This window comes from Rhineura floridana, chromosome 11, assembly GCF_030035675.1.
Source record: "Rhineura floridana isolate rRhiFlo1 chromosome 11, rRhiFlo1.hap2, whole genome shotgun sequence".
Classification (NCBI taxonomy): domain Eukaryota; kingdom Metazoa; phylum Chordata; class Lepidosauria; order Squamata; family Rhineuridae; genus Rhineura; species Rhineura floridana.
The window spans coordinates 73901966-73919984 of NC_084490.1; the positions used below are offsets into that span (position 1 = coordinate 73901966).

An 18019-nucleotide genomic window follows, 5' to 3' on the forward strand; every position below is an offset into this window, starting at 1 on the left:
TCCTATGCCCAGGGTAGACGCATTGTTAGAGTTATTGGGGGCAGCAACCATAATCTCTACAATAGATCTCTGTAAGGGATTTTGGCAAATGGAACTAGATGAGCAATCCAGAGCCAAAACTGCCTTCAGTACTCCAGATGGGTTATATGAGTTTGTGACCTTACCCATGGGACTAAGGAACTCACCAAGTTCGTTTCAGAGGCTAATCAATACTGTGTTGCAAGGCATGTCAGATTTTGCAGTGGCCTATATCGATGACGTGGCCATTTTTAGCAAGTCGGTGCCTGAGCATGTCCAACACCTGACCACAGTATTAGAGGCATTAAGAAAAGCAGGCCTCACAATAAAAGCTAAGAAATGCCAGTTTGGGCTAAAGGAAGTAATCTATTTAGGACATAAGGTGGGGAGTGGGAAAATCACCCCCTTATGGAGCAAGGTGGAGGCAATACAAGCGTGGCCTATCCCCTTAACTAAAAAACAAGTTAGGGCATTTCTAGGTGTGGCTGGTTTTTATAGGAAGTTTGTGAGAAATTTGGGGGAAATAGCAACCCCCTTGCATGAGTTGACAAAGAAGAAGTGTTCTGAGCGTGTGGTATGGACGGATGAATGTCAGAAGGCTTTTGATCTGCTGAAGCAAGCCTTGTGCCAAGGACCTATATTAATAGCACCAGACTATGAGCAACCATTCATCGTGGCTACGGATGTGTCAGACTTCGCGCTGGGAGTCGTCTTGCTGCAGGAGAGAGAAGGCACCAGACATCCAGTGACGTATCTGAGTCGCAAGCTGACGCCGAGGGAGAAAAACTATTCATCGGTCCAAAAGGAGTGCCTAGCGGTCATGTGGGCACTGAATAAGTTGCGCCCATACATGTGGGGACGAAGATTCACAGTGACTACGGATCATCGGGCCTTGTTATGGTTACAGACTATGAAAAACCATAATACTATGCTGCAGAGGTGGTCCTGGGCCCTACAAGACTATCAAGTGGACTTCCAGTTCATCAAAGGCAAGGACAATGTATTGGCCGATGGACTGTCAAGGCAGGTGGCTGGGACTGCCGTGACGTGACCAGACGGAGGAACAAAGAAAGACATTTTCCCCAGAAAGACTTGTTTTATTTGTTAACGCGGCGTATGAATCCTGGAACAGGAATAATACTCTGCCGTTATTTTAAGGGGGGGGGGAATGTGATGTTCCTGTATTAATGTATATATGGTAAGTGTTGTTTGTATAGGAGATACATGGTAAGTGGAATGAAAGAGGAGGGGGGAGTAAATGGGCAGTAGAATGCTGGATGATTGGCTGAGTGTTTAGAATGGCTGAGAGTATAAATGGAAGGATGACAGTTAAATCTGGGTGGACGTGAGTGGGTTGTCTTGGTGGGTTTTTGAGAGGAGATTGTGTGGAGAGTTGGTGGATGTGAGGAGAGTGTGGAGTTTGGATTAATACTAAGACAACTATCATAGTAATAGATGAAACCATATGCTTATGTGCCTTTATAAAGTAATCTTGTTATCTCTTGCTGACCCGACCCGACCCGATCTTTCGTTGTGGAAGCTGATGCCTCGGACCGGGCGATCGGGGGGGTTCTCTTGCAGCCTGACAGGGGTGGGAAGGAACTACACCCGTGTGCATACTACTCTCGAAAGCTCAAAGATGCTGAAAAACACTATACTGTGTGGGAAAAGGAACTTTTAGCTATCAAAGACGCATTCGAAAACTGGAGGCAATATTTGGAGGGGGCTCAACATCAGATAGAAGTACGATCCGATCATAAGAACCTCGAGAGCCTACAGACCACTCGGAAATTGAACCAGAGACAGATACGCTGGTCGCAGTTTTTCGCCAGGTTTAACTTCAAAATAAAGTACCACTCCCATACAAAAAATCAGAGGGCGGATGCCCTATCCAGACAACCCCAATACAAAGACGAAAAGGCTGACACCCCCCTCCAACACATCATCCCACCGGAAAAACTCACGTTAGGAGCCTGTCAGCCGTCCTGGGAAGAAGAGCTCAAGAGGGCCCAGAAGGGGGATCCAGACATACAACATTACATCCAGGAAATGGTGCAGAGCACGGACTCAGAAGTAAGTTTCCACTGGAGGGATGGGTTGTTGTGGTTTAAAACTGCCAGATACGTGCCAAAAGGGGACTTTAGACTCAGAGTATTGCATCAATGCCATGACAATGTCACAGCTGGGCACTTCGGCATTTTTAAAACCATTCAAAATGTAGCTAAGGATTTTTGGTGGCCTCAAATGCGCAGAGATGTTGAGAACTATGTAAAATCCTGTGCCGTGTGTTTAAGGGTGAAGACAAGCACAGGAAGGCCTGCAGGGTTGTTGGAACCTCTAGCCACTCCAAAGGGGCCCTGGCAGGACCTCTCCATGGATTTTATAACCGATCTACCAAGGTCACAAGGAATGACTGCTATTTTGGTGATCGTGGATTCATTGACTAAAATGGCCCACTTCCTCCCTTGCTCTGGTGCCTTGGACGCCAAAGAAACGGCAAAGGTGTTCATCAAAGAGATTTACAGATTGCATGGGTTGCCAGACAGCCTCGTCTCGGATCGAGGCACCCAGTTCACAGCTAAGTTTTGGAAGGCTGTTTGGAAGCAGTTGAAAACGGAGCTAATGCTCTCCTCCTCTCACCACCCTCAGACTGATGGGCAAACTGAGAAACTTAATGCAGTTTTAGAGAGATACCTGCGTTGCTACGTATCTTACCAGCAAAATGACTGGATTTCCTATTTACATGTTGCAGAATTCGCCTACAATAACCCCGTGCACACCAGCACTGGGCAAACACCCTTCTTTGCTAATTATGGATTTCATTCCAAAGCTTTTCCCAGCCGCTCAGGCGGTGGGCCTGTGCCAGCGGCAGAGGAATTCCTCCAGGAATTACAGGCAGCACAGCAAGTGTTGAAACAACAATTAGACGAAGCCAAAAGGGAATACAAAAGAGTTGCTGATCAACGTCGGTGTGAGGGGGTCCGCCTCCAGGTGGGCGATCAAGTATGGCTGTCAACCCGCTTTTTTAACATGCCGGGTAAGTGCAGGAAGTTGTAGGATAGGAGAGTGGGACCCTTCGAGATCCAGGCTCAAATAAATCCAGTGGTTTTTCGTTTAAAGTTGCCAGAGACTTTTAAAATGCACCCAGTATTCCATCGTTCCTTGCTAACGAAGGCCGCCCCCCCCCAGTGAGTTGAGGCCGATAGACTCTCCAGGGGCACCGATATTGGTGGGGGAACAAACAGAGTTTGAAGTGGAACAGATCCTGGACTCCAGGAGAAGGAGAAATCAGCTGCAATATCTAATTCATTGGAAGAATTATGGGCCAGCCGACAGATCCTGGGAAAAAGCAGAAGACGTTCACGCCCCCATTTTAGTGAGAGACTTTCATGAGAAATTCCCTCATCGCTCCAAACCAACAGGGTGAGAGGGAGCACAGCATGGAGAAGGGGATGATGTCAGGATGTATGGTTGGGATTCTGATGTTTCTGAGAATGAGCTAGGAGAGGGGGGCAGTTGGGCTGAGTCGTCTGGAGGGGAGGAGGAGGCTTCCCAGATAGAGGGGGAAAACCTTGAACAGGCAACAGACTCGTTTCCCACGCACTCCCTCCCTAGGAATGTGAAGCAGTTACAGACAGAGGGGGAGGAGGAGGGAGACCAAGGCCCTTCGGCTGCAGAGAAGGGTAGAGAGAAATCGCCTGAAGTGTTGGGCCAACCCCCCCACTCCCTACCATCCTTTCCGAATCAGAGGGGGAGGAGGTAGCCGCCCCCCCATCGCCCCGCACCCGAAGACAGTTAAAAAGGCGCCAAAGAAAAGAGGAGGGAAGGGGCGTAGATGTGGGCAGTTTGAGGAGGAGCAAGAGGATTCGTGCCCGAAAGCCCCCTTGATAAGGGACAGGGAATGTTTGATACTCTGTTCTATCAACTCTCTTCCATGTTGCGGGTTTTGGTTCATGTTAAGAGTTCATGAGGCGGAGAAGCCTATGTCTGGAAATTACTCTAATAAAAACTGATTTGCTTTCATCAAGTGATTCTGTTCTTGAGTCCCAACCCGGGCACGACACCCCCATCTTTTTATTCTACAGCAGGCACATGTAGCCTCCCACCCAAATTTAAACCAAAGCTATCCCTGGCCACATCTACACCAGACCTTTATTTCCTTTTAGATAGTCATGGCTTCTCCCAAAGAATCCTGGGAAGTGTAGTTAGTGAAGGGTGCTAAGAGTTGTTTGGAGAGTTCCTGTTCCCCTCACAGAGCTTCAATCAGAGCGACTGACTGTTAAATCACTGTGTCCACTGAAGCTCTGTCAGGGGAATAGGAGCCTCCTCTCAGCACCCTTTACAAACTAGAATTCCCAGGATTCTTTGGGGGAAGCTATGACTGTCTCAAGTTAAATAAAGATCTGGTGTGGGTGTGGCTGTCAGACCCCCACCTGCAGTCTGGTCTCATAATGGATCTCTCACACTGGCCCCAGTACAGGTCTCTCACGATCCCACTACTAGGCGCCACCACCTGACACTCGGTAAGGTAATACTGCCCTGAAAATGTGCCTTAGTCTCCTCCACAGATTGCTATGTAGTGTCTAGGTGCACTTACTGGCCACAACCCCCCTGTATCTTTCTGCCTTTAAAGATTACAGCCCTGGGTTGCTTTGGATACCTGCTGCTGTTACACTATCCCTTCACCACTGCCACCATTGAAACTGTTCCCAGCTTTGGCATTTGCTGTGCCCACCCTTCTGGTCTGTAATATCCCAGCCAAGGATCAGGCATGTTGTTAAAACAAAACTATTTATTTAATAACACGAGGAATAAACAAGATTACTTTAAGTTCAGTCAACATGTGTGTGGTTACATATAATAGTTTTCTCTTTATATATCTTAGTCCTAAAACCTGCCTCATTAACCGCCTTAACACAAATCCACCCCTCCAAAACCCAGAACCAATGAACAACCATTAACCCACTGTCATTCTCTCATTTATACCTTCAATCACCCAGACAATCAACCAATCACAACTCAGCATTCCTCAACCTTCCAACCCATGTACTCCCCCCCTCATTCAATCTATTTACCACATTTACCCTGCAAAACTGACACCATAATTACTGTACAACATTTACAGGGGCATCACAGTGGCCCCCTGATTAGGCAAGCCAAGCAGCTATGAGTCTGGTTTTTAGAACACTGACAGTTGGTTCTTACTGAGCATGCCTGACGTTATCATTCAGATCAATGCGAAATTAAATTAATTAAAAATTAGCCTGGCATTTTTTTTTTCACTTTTAAACTGCAGAAGATGAAGGTCAGAGTATGGGGCAAGGTCAGTAATAGGATTGCAGGTACTCTGTGAACATGGCTGATTTTTAATGAATTTCAACAGATTATGAGAACTCTGGCAGAAAAAAGTCCAAAAGGGGTCTGTTTTCTCTCTCTCTGTTTTTACACTTTGAACTCTCAATTCTCTCTGACTGTTTTGTGCATTGCCATGAAATTTTAGAGGGTTATTAAGCAAGCGTTTCTGAGTTCAGGACTATAGTTTTTGTAAAGTTTTGTTTTGAAATGAGCTTATGGGAAGCATCAGAATGGCATGGGGGTATTTTTGATTTAACATTGGGGAATGCAAAAAATCCATGCTGACTATATTATATAGCCACTCTTGTGTAAAGCTAGTTATGCTACTGAGTAATGACAAAGTTCAGTTGCTACATCACCAAGTACTCTTCAAATTGGTTGGTATAGCATTTTGATTAACAAAGTAAAAAAGAAGTTCAGAATAAAAAATAATTCATAGTGGTTAGTTGCAATACACCAGCAGAGACCTGAAAGAGGAAGAGAGATCTTGAGGCTTACCTGCTGTCGGTTTCAGTAAACACATTCCTTTAGGAATGAATCAGAAAGCTCATCCAACTGGCTTTTGGACAGCTACAAAGACTATTACTTCAAGGCATAATTTTGACCCTACAGTCAGCTGAAGCTTATCATTACGTTGGCAAGTATCAAATACCATAACACTACAACAGCAGCAATGTTTGAATGAAACCATACATAAAATCTCTTCCCTCATGGGGGCTTGATTGTTGAGCAACTCTTCCATTATTTTGCTGGAAACTGCTCATGAATGTAGGATGATTTGCCTTCTAGAAGCTGATTGAGGACCAAATTACCATGTTTGGATCTCCTCATGTCTTTTTCTTTTGCTAAAAGTAGCCATGGTAGGCTGCCTGCCCCTCTGTGATAATTCACCAATACAAAACGTACACACTAGAGCTGTTTCTGGATGAGGAGGGGGACATACTGGTGTATGGGGGGGACTTTATATTGGGAGATCAGCATGGTAGGGAATGGATAACACCTCTTCCCCCAAGTTGTGACCCTGATACAAATGGTGGAGGGGATGTTGCTGCATTTAGTAAAAGAAAAAGATGTTGGGAATTCTAGACACAGATTTCCCGCTTCATGGGGCATTTATCCCTGAGGTTAACTTTCTGAGCAAGCACGCAGTTGTCTTCTCAGGATTACTGAGTTGGTTGTTGGCCTGTACGTAGCTGAACAAATTGGTGTCTAAGACCTTATGCTTATATAGCACTGACTCCTTGGAAACCATGGAAACTAGGAGACAGTGTTGGGGTATGCCTTCCTCACTGGACTGAATTTCCCTTTACCTTCTCTTAATCCTAGTTTAGGTTATACAGTACCATGCTTTTAACATAATTAATATATTGAAGCAGAGCTGTATCATTGTGGTGAGCATTACATTTATTTTAGTTTCTCTCTTATATCAGTTAAAACAACAACTGTTTCTCCATTTATTTCCATGATGTCCAGTACCTTGATCAGACATTCCATGGTTTTGAAATAGATTTACCTATATTTGAGACGAACAATTTTGGTAGCTGTTTATTTTTTTATTTTTTCCAGTAATAGTCTATCACCCCTTGAGAGTCTTCATTCAGATAACTAAAAACTGAGGGTAACAAATCAAACTATCAATTTTTAAGATAACCTGTATATAGAAGTAGAAAGACTAAATACATTGACATCACCACCATACTTCACTGTTTAGTGTGCTTGTACAGTGTCCTGCACTGTATTGTATTTGTGGTAGTAAAGTCTATGGAACAGAGCCAATGCTGTTAGAATGATTGCAGTCCAACCTATGAGTGAAGGGAACTATATGTCTGTAATTAAAATATTTTCAAGGCCCCCCTCGAACAGAACTAGTTTCTAAGATACATTGAAAACTGGGTAGAACTCCTGGGATGACGGAAAGCCAAATGGCACAGACCATAGAGTCTGTGGCTGGATATGAGATGAGGGTTGGGAGGAAAAAAGGGAAGGGGGTGCTTAGAAGGGCTGCTTTCAGAGTCAGGCCCTATATGCTAAGTGAGTCAGGGAAGAACACTCCTAGGGAGACTAGCCAAGAGACTGGTTAGTTAAATAAATCAGGCAATATAGTCAGTAGGCTGAAAAGCACAAACTTGAGCAAACATTGGGTGGTGGAGAAAATAGGGCTGTAGCAAAATTTTATAAATGTACCAGTTCAAAAAGGTGTCCACCCTCTGCCCTTAACACGCACAGATTCATCCTTGGGTCCTTTCTGCTTTTCCTGTTTTGAAAAATACAGAATTCATGCAAGATCGATTTCACCTTGACATCTACAGTTCTCAACTATCTCAGGAGTTTCTGAGGCTTCTTTCTTTAGAGAGGTGCCTTCTCAGGACAGATGTGATTTTACTTCAGAGCGCTCAGCGTTTGAAAGATGATTCCACAATGTGGGCTCATATTTTAAATCAAAATGAATTGGCAATTCCAAATACATTTATTCCAAAACCGTTTTCAATTTTTGGTTCAACATGGGTCAGCAAATCAAGTTCTTCTGTGATTGCAATGATGAACTCAAAATATAGGTCACATGTATTGGATGAAAATTTAGAAGCAGAGTTGAGGTGTTAGTCTAACTCAGTGTTTCCCAAACGTTCAACATGGGCGTACCCCTTTTGAGACATTGATTTTACCGGCGTACCCAACTTTCACAAAAATAATTGGGAGAGGGGTAAGGTATTATAACACATTCGTAATTCCTATAATTTTATATGAAATGTTTGTAAAAAATAAATACAAAGTAAGTAATAAACATTTTAATAATAGAAATAATATTTATATAACAAAAATATATATTCAAAAATATAGAAATAATTCATATACTAATAATTAAAATAACTATTATTCAAACAAAAAAAACATTCTGGAAACAAAGAGACTTTTTTGGTATTAAAATTAAAATTCACAGCTGATGAGCAGGCAGGCCAGGCAGGATGGGGGGGGAAATCGCTCTGCAGCCGAAGAGTGGGAGATCCCCCAAGAGGGAAGTGGCTGGCGAGATGGCCGCTGCAGGGCTGAAGATAGAGAAAAAAACCCACTTCCCGGTGTGAACATTTTTATAGTCGAGCATATGCATAAATATCTTTGTGGCGCCATCTGTCTGTTTGTAGAAGCGTTTTTTGGTGGCCAAAGTCATTGCGAGGGAGTCCGAGTCTTATGAGAAACTGGAGGGGTGCACGAAAAGACAAGGAATGCTTTGAAAGCGAAAGAGACTATGCGTTGAATAACATCGGGATAAACCACTGTTATTATATTGATCTTCCCTCACATGATTGTGTGAGAAACTGGAGAAATCACAAGAACTGTATTTTCTCTTAAAAGAACACACGCACACATTTTTTGCCGCTAAAACCCAATGATAAAGTAGAAAAAAAAACATTTGGCTGCGTACCCCTTGAAACCCTTTCGCATACCACCAGGGTGTATGCGTACCACACTTTGGGAAACACTGGTCTAACTGATTTTATGCCTGATTTCCCTGCACTACTTAATGAAAAGTTATGTCGGATTTCTCGCTAATTGTTTCAATAAATAATTCAGAACATTTTTGTGTACTTTTTACCCTCAAAAACACCGTTTATAAAACTTTTTTTATTGTGTGGTGAAAATGTTAACACATTCACTACACTTTTGGGAAGTATGAAAAAACTGTTGGTCACCTCTGCTGTAGAGCAACCCTTTGTTATTTTAACAGCCGTTTTGCTTTCCTAGGGCTTCTCGCCAATGGAATGTAATAGCAATGTTTCAGGCTCTTGTGTTGCTGCTGTTGCTCTCTGCTTGTTTCCAAGCTGAGGATGATCATGAGATGCCTCCTACCATCTGTTTGGGTGGCTGGGTCCTTACCATGCTAGTTAAGGAAACTGAAGAGACAGCACACCTCTATGACTTCCTGAGATTCTTGAGAATGTAAGGAAAGGCAACCGTCCTCCCATTCCCAAGTGTGCCATATTCTGGCACAGCGAATTAACTTTGCATTCTCTCCTTATGTTCAACCCAGCCCCCAGGCTCTCTTCTTTAGCTTAAGAGAAATCCTGCTATAGGCCTGTGTTTCAGAGTCCTTGCATAATCTTGTTAATAATACATTAATTATTAGTAACATATGTTGTAACCTGAATTCCATAACCAAAGTTCAAGAGTTGACCAGCAGCCTAGGATAACTTACATTTATGTTTTGTTACTGGATGCTGGGATATATATTTAAAGAAATCCTCATCTACTACTTATATTAGAAAATATCCATTTACATCTTGATTGTTTACCCCACCCTATCTCATGGGCTTGGTGACAGTTCGTGGCAGTGTCATAAGGAAGTGCACAATTGTATGTGATCTCCTATTCAGTTCCTGGCATTGTATTAGACAAAACTGCATTCCAGATCCTTCCTCAGTTCTGTGAAACTGAAACTGAGACCTGGTTATTTTTCGTTGGTACTAATTTCAAAGTTAAGGGAATAGGCACCTAATTATTTAATTCCTTTAGCATTTGGTAACCCTTTAAAGCTTTAGGGCTTCCATGCTCCTTCTTAAATCTATGCTCCTTCTTAAAATGACATTGTTAACTAAACAAAGGCTTTAAAAGAGTTGAGCCTTTTCAGATCCAAAGAATGAATCTTGCTGGTTGGAGCCCGTGAGTAAAGAAAGGACTGTTGAATGGAAACCTGAGGCAGAAATACACCACCCCTGGCAAAGAGACAGGATGCTTCTGTCAGATATCTTGCTCTCCCAATATTGTTCATTTAAAAAGAAACAATGGAATCTTTAAGTACACTGAACTTATCAGCTGTCCTTCAAGAGGAAAGGGTTATGAAGAGTGTTTCCTAATGTTTCTTTATTTTCTCAGTTACTAAGATGCATCTCTTTGTAACTCTGGGAAATTACAGGTCTGTTCCTCTTTCATGTGACCAACAAAAGAATCATACTCATGCCATGTCACACTTAAAATTTTTTGGTGTACATGTGAGAATGAGATCCACAAATGTTTGGAAACAGGTGTCATACAGAGATCCAGGACTGAGTGCAACTCCCTGTTGACTTTAGGCTCAGTAGCAAACCAAGGTTCTCTGCCACATAATGGTAGAATGGTCCTTGTGCATTTATTTAGTCCTACGACAGTTTTAATCAAAAGTGTTGAGTAATGATTTGCACAAACCAGTGTAATTATAGTTGTATTTTGAGTATAGCTTTTTTGAATGAGAATTTTTTCCTAAGGAGATAGTTGTTATATTAGTTAAAGCCATCCCAACAGTTCTAAAACATTAAAAGTTTTATTTCAATTTTCTAAATACTGTAATTGGAAGGGAAAGCAAGCAATGAATATTAGTGTTAAATCATTGTATTAGAACATGATCTTGACAAGGGATACATGTCAGTCCTTGTGAAAATTTTAGCAGTTTTCTAGGAAAGAGTTACCATTCTGTTACAATGTTTGACAGCTATGATAGCAGGATCAATTGTTAAAAAATGTGAAGGGTATTCTTTCCTAGCCCTGCCATTTGATGAATGTGATGCAGCATTTCTAGGAATGAATTCCACAACTGATCGCAGAAGTCAAAGAAATCTATTCAGGACATATTTTGTGATCTATCCTAATTATTTGTACCAAAGAGGCAGTATTGATTCTGAACCTTTTGATGGTTCTAATATAGATCACACTTTTTTATTGACCTCTGTCTGTTAGTTTCATTATGAGTCAAATACTGTATTTATCAAACTTTTCTGTTGTGGTAAAAGGTGGGTTAAACTGCACAAATGGTCATGACATAACATAATGCAAATATTTCCACTAAGGTATTTTGCTTTCTCTCTTATTTACAGGGCAATTACACTGGCCTTATCTTCTACCATGAAGGATGGCCATTGTGTATCCATGAGAAAATCATAGTACAATTGGCATCTCTCCACAAAGTCCGTTTAAAACCAGGAGATTTTTACTTCCAGATTGTGCCAGTGAGAAAGCAGTCAGCCAGCCTAGTATTAAAATGTCTCTCCAGACATGGGCAAGGAATGGAAGAGCTTATTGTACCTGAAACAATGTACGGATATCTTTTCACAACAGAATTTTTGGAAACTATAAATTATAAACTGAATGGCTGTCCTTTGCAGAGCTGTCTGCTGACTACAGGCCCAGCTGTATGTAGGACACCTTGGAAAAATATTGTGAATCCTGTCTTTGTCCCTACAACTGAAACAATTCTGCAAACATATTCCAAAAGCTCTCTTCTTGAAAACTTAATCACCAGTAATCCTGATGCTAAAGGTATGACACAGACAATGGAAAGCAACAGCTCACACGAGAGTTCTACATCTAATGATACCTGTTCTACTGTGATACAGGTACCACCTGCAGACAGCTGTGGAAATCAAGGCAAAAATGATTCTGGTCTATATCATGGGCTTGGAAGCAGGACTAAAACACAAAGTTCAGAAACCAAAGTTGAAAAAGAAACTGATAATGATGTAACTTCAAGAGCTCTTTCAGTTGCAGAGCAAGCCATAAAGGAACCAAAAATGACATTTGAATTGACCCCTGGTTTTTTTAAAGATTCAGCAACTCCTCAGTTAGTGAAAAGGAATGGTACCAAAAGCATAACTTTCAGTACAGACTTGAGCAGCCCACGTCAAAGAGGACGGGATTCTTTGTATTTTGAAACAAAGCATTTGTTTAGAAAATCGTATATGGAAGCTTTGCAAAACCCGATGAACCTAGGTTCCAGCTCTGAAGAATCCATTGCAGAAGAAGAATCTTTGGAGCATGCCATGGGACAGGTGGACAGTGATTCCAGGGTCACTGAGAAAACATGTGAAAACAGTGTTCAGCAAGAAAGTTCTAGATCTGAAAGACTTTCAAAACGGGAGGAAACAAGAGAAGCCATTACATTTGGGAACCATTTCCAAACTTCCAAAAAACTATCTCATGAAACAGCAGTTTGCAGGTCACGTTCAAGAAGATCACAATCCTTAGATAGGACACATAAGAATTCACAGAATAAAGATTATAAATCCAGGGTGTCCTCAGATGGCGTGTTCAATACAAATCCCCCCAAAATCATAAATGGGCATTCTGTAAGGCTTGAGAAACTGGAGTCCCATATTCACGAATTCATTACTACAAAAAGCAAAGAGGACAAAGGTAAAATAGATGTCAAGCCGATACGTCACTGCATTTATGAATAAGCCTGCTTAAACTATGCTAGACTGTATGCCTTTAGTTATTTTATTTTGGTTTAGAAGCATAGATGCTGTTTATATCTTTGTATGTGTATTTCTTACTTTTTCTTTATATCCTTCTATATCTTGAAAACTCGGTGAGACGTTTGTGTCTTTGAATGAAGTAAATAGGTCTATATACCTTAAGCAGACCAGTAGGAGAATAAATAGAGCTAAGAAACAGCAGCAGCAGGGTAAATGGAGCTTGGGAACTGAAGAACAGCAGCTACAGGGCAGTCTGTCCTCTGTCAGCAATTGTCATAATCAGAGGTTTAAAACCACCGTAGGCACAGCCTAGAAAGTTAGGAAGTCAATGAAGTTTGGAGTTTGACTTGCTTAATTCTACTGAAGAGTGCATGTGATTTAGAGCCACTTAGTACATGCTGGACAGGCATAAAGAAAAGACAAAGTGTACATATATATGTGTACAAATTATGCATGTATCTATTCTGTCACATGTATATGTTTCAGGAAGCATTGTTTGGCAGTGGGCTCTCATCATGTGTACATATAGTAATATAGACACATACATGTTGTTCAGGCATGATGGTATACATGGGTAAATAGTCCTCCCCATGTCTGTCTACATCTATATTGATAAAATGCTATGTATGAGGTAGCCCTTAGGCATGCCTAACTTTCTCTGGACCAGCTCTAGGAGTGTAAAGTTGATGTCTGACTTTGCTAATAGTCACTGATATTTCTGTTGTTCAAGAACTTATTTCTTTCTTTTTGAACAGTTTCATATTCTTAATATTCACAGTATTAGACAGATATCTGCAACAGCTACTAGCCTTTGCAGTTTGAGTATAAAGTACGAACATGTATAAACACAATTTAGCAGATAAAATTAACAAATGCCATTAAAATTATACAGTTTAAAAACTCAGAGCATTGTTGTGACCCTTATTTTAATGGAAGTTGCTAGAAATTTGTGGTCTTTGCTGTCACCAGCATATCTTGATCCGCAAGGAGAAAAGTCACATAATAACCAGCTGAAAGCCCTGGATGAGATAATAACAATGGGGTGATTGACTCTTTACGTAAATCTCTGTACAAGGAGCAAAACAGCAGTACATATACTGCCATATTCACATGGATATATATGGTTTTATTATGGGATTTTCTTAAAATGGCCCTCAAGTAGTGCTGAAGAAAGTGTTGTCAGCCACGCATGCAAGAAAGCTGTTAACATTGTTAGATCCTGTAGATAGCCTGCCATTGTATCGGTTGGAAATAATTCATATCAGAGGCAGTTTTCTCGTTGCAGACAGATTGTTTTGTTGTTCAGTATCAAACAGGCGTTGCTTCAGCATGTCTTTTCCTTTAAGTCCTAAACTTAGTAACTGTTGTGGCTGAAAAGACAAAATGGCATAACCTTAAATTAATGACTTTGATCTCACTGTATTTGTGTGAATCAAGCAGATCTAAAGGAAGTGAGCCAGTAGGGACTACATTTAGCCAGCTCCAATAATTGTGCTCTAACCCAGGCTTGTGTAAGAATACACGGGAGACCAGCTTTGAATTTTAAAGGAGCATTTGAAAAACATCCTAGAACAGAGAAAATTTGTTCCAGGAATCAAGACAGCACATCTTCCAGAGGATTTAAATTAGCATCAGTCCAAATCTGAATCCCATAAAATAGTTGAGCTAAAGGTTTGGCCTTAGAAACGTCAAGCACAGCAGGTTAAAAAAAAAAGAGCTTTTGTTTGGAAGAAATGCATTAGAATTTTAGTACAGCTTTTTAAAAAACAAAACATAGCTTTTTCTGCAACATATTCTTGTTGGGCTGACCATGTCCCAGAAGATTAAAAAGCTATTCCATAATATTCAAAAACTCTTCCACGCTCAATAAACTCTTGCCAAATACAATGGGGGGGATTATATCATTTAGATAACACCATTACCTTGATTTTACTATAATTCACCATAACGGTTCTTTATAAAAAAAAGTCAAGAAAGTTCCCTCAGCCATCTCCTCAAACTCGCTTTTGTCTGGGATAGAATTACAGCATAATCTGGATACAATAAAACAGAATTATTGTGTTTTTTGTGACCAACTTGGGGCCATGGTTAGTTGGTGATGATAGGACAGGAGCCTGCTGCCGGATGAATTTCTGAGAGCTTAATAAGTACAAAACTGCCACAAGATTACAAAAAATCATAGGTGTTACAGCTCCTTAACATTTGTTGAAATAAAACACTCATCTTCTAGTGGCCCTACTTCCCTTAGTATTCTATGGCAGCAAGTGCCACCTATAATCTCATTTATGTGAAAATATAACTCAACACATAAAGCTGCTGGTAACTAATTGATAACAAGTTATGAACTACCGATGAAGGCTTTCAGTGAAAGAAGTTGTGGTGGGTTTTGTTGTTGTTTTTTGAATTGGCCCCATTTAAATGAGTGGGAATTACTGCTGTGTAAACACTTTTACGGGGGGTTCTGCAAATAGCTGTGCACTGATACTCGGAGATATTTCCCTCTCGACTGAGCACCAGGTTTAGATGAAGTTGCAAGACTGAGGCTAGAGTTCTCAAAATTATCTACTCAAAATAATATTTGCATTGCTGGAGCCTTTGTTCAACAGAACAGGAATAAGTAACCTATGTAGGAAAGGGAGCTGTCCCTGCATGGAGGATGTTTCATTTAAAGCTCAGAGTTAACAAGATGCTTTACAAGATTTCAAAATACAGCTTTGCTATTTTTATTCATACTACTATTATTATTCTGCTTTGAATATAGTTTACCCTCATCAGCTTTTTCCTCTTCACGACTACTGTATGGTGCAAGTTCTTCCTGTTCCAATTGTACAGACATTGAACAGAGAGAGAAAGAGAGAGAGTGAATGGCCCCAAAACACTCATGCCTGATCTAGGATTTGAACCTAGGAGATATCAGTTTGTCTAGGTCTGGGACCACAGTCATAATTTCCCATTTTTGTATAAAATCCTACTTCTATTAAAAGACAAATATTTTATTACCTTTTATGTATCGCATAAGATAAAACTATTGATGTGTGTTACTATTTTTACCAGTTGAACTTTAAAATCTTTACAAAGATTGTGTCAAACATTAGGTACAACTAATAAAACTTCATCCAGATCAGCATAACAGCATCAATACAAGTGAAGGGCATCCATTTGGAAGAAGTCATTCATAAAACAGACTGATACTTCAGCACCTTTTTCTTGTCTTACTTTCCCATTGCTGAAAGAGCTGGTTATTATCTGAATTAACTTTGTAGTGTGCTGTCTTAACCCCAGGCAGCAGTCAGATTCACTATGATTAAAAATCAGCTAATGATGGCTTAAGGATGGGGATGGGGGAACACACACACTGTCTCCTATACGCTATTGAGAAGGGCCAGACCCAATTCCCAGTTGTCATCCATTTGTTGAGTTCTTTCCAGTGGATGGTGGGGAACATCCAGCCGTGTATTCACATTTCAGCTTCCTGTAAGGATGGAGTGTGCCTTTGACTGGTTTTATCTTGTTGTCGGTGTCTGTCTGACCAAAAGGCCATCAGGAATAGAAATCTATTCTTTTTTCTCTGGCTGTTAATGAGCTAGAGATATTTCCCATCTTCACATGCTTTGCCTGGATCCTCTTTTCCCTTCATCTCCATCACTGCTTAAGCACTCAGAACTCATTCTTGCTACTCTGTATGGGTGTTAGAACACATCTTCTGTAGTGGAGGACCACATACCTCCCTTGAGGTATCCCTTTGAATCCATTTGGGATTTGAAGAATCCCAAATCACAAAAACATTTTTTTTATCAAAGTGTTTTGCATGATGCAAGAGAAATCTTGCTTTATTAGACTAAGGGGCATATTGCCCAACCCCCCCACCTCCCTCTCCCTCCCTCCCTCTCTCTCCCTCTAGCTCTTTCTCTGTACAAAGGTCTTTACCCCCATACTTGCATTTCTGCCCAAAAGCCGCTTCTGCATTTGATTCCAGCACATAGCTTGTAGTATGTGGCCATCAGTTTGTAACATTTAGGGTTGTCGGGTGTTTACAATATCCATGAGGAAATTATACTGTTTCCTATTGCTGTATAGGAAGTAGGAAAATAATGTTCATGTTAGAAGATGATATGTGAAGCAGCCCTGAGACTATTTTTAGCTAGTTGGGTATCCAGAAAAGGCCAGATTTCCAAGCCTCAGTTTCAGCCTGTTTGATGTGTGGGAATGATGTTGGCTGTATGTTTTTGGATTTATTTATTTATTTATTTCATTAAACTTATAGACCGCCCATAGCCGAAGCTCTCTGGGCGGTTCACAAGAACAAGAAAACATCAAAAATACAATAAACATGTAACAATATAAAACACATTAAAAATTTAAAATGTTAAAAAGATTAAAACAATGTCAGCGCATACTAAACATATTAAAATGCCTGGGCAAAGAGGAAAGTTTTAACCTGGTGCCGAAAAAATAGTAACGTTGGCGCCAGGCGTATCTCCTCTGGGAGGTTGTTCCACAGTTCGGGGGCCACCACAGAAAAAGCCCTTTTCCGCGTTGACACCCTCCGAGCTTCCCTATACGTAGGAACTCGGAGGAGGGTCTTTGATGATGAGCGTAGTGTACGGGCAGGTTCATATCGGGGAAGGCGTTCCAACAGGTATTGTAGTCCTGTGCCGTGTAGGGCTTTGTAGGTTAAAACCAGCACTTTGAACCGGGCCCGGAAACAAATAGGCAGCCAATGCAGGCGGGCCAGAATTGGTGTTATATGGTTGGACCGTCTGGTCCCTGTTAATAGTCTGGCCGCTGCATTCTGCACAAGCTGCAGTTTCCGGACCGTCTTCAGAGGCAGCCCCATGTAGAGCGCATTGCAGTAATCTAATTTTGAGGTTACCAGCGCATGAACTACTGAGGCGAGGTTCTCTCTGTCCAGATAGGGGCGTAGCTGGGCCACCAGCCGAAGTTGGTAAAAAGCACCCCGAGCCACCAAGGCTATCTGAGCCTCAAGTGACAGGGATGGGTCTAAAAGGACTCCCAAGCTACGAACCTGTTCATTCAGGGGGAGTGTAACCCCATCCAGAACAGGTCGAACATCCACAATTATGTCTGGAGAACCACCCACCAGCAGCATCTCAGTCTTGTCTGGATTAAGCCTCAGTTTGTTTGCTCTCATCCAGTCCATCGTCGCAGCTAGACATCAGTTCAGCACGTCGACAGACTCACCTGAAAAAGATGAAAAGGAGAAATAGAGCTGCGTGTCATCAGCGTACTGATGGCAACGCACTCCAAAACTCCTGATGACCGCACCCAGCGGCTTCATATAGATATTAAAAAGCATGGGGGACAGAACTGACCTCTGCGGGACTCCATACTGGAGATCCCAGGGTGCCGAGCAATGCTCCCCAAGCACTACCCTCTGGAGACGACCCACCAGGTAGGAGCGGAAC

The 18019-nt window shown here is 41.6% G+C and overlaps 1 protein-coding gene across 6 annotated transcripts in view; it reads left to right on the top strand.

Moving 5' to 3' along the window:
- Positions 1 to 18019, top strand: part of PLEKHG4B (pleckstrin homology and RhoGEF domain containing G4B) — a 240910-nt gene that overhangs the window by 109472 nt on the left and 113419 nt on the right. For all 6 annotated transcript variants that reach the window (XM_061588485.1, XM_061588482.1, XM_061588481.1 and 3 more), the window contains one exon: positions 11217 to 12531. In XM_061588485.1, coding sequence (XP_061444469.1) covers positions 11406 to 12531 — 1126 coding nt within the window. In that variant the 5' untranslated portion in view covers positions 11217 to 11405. The remainder of the gene's footprint in view (positions 1 to 11216; positions 12532 to 18019) is intronic.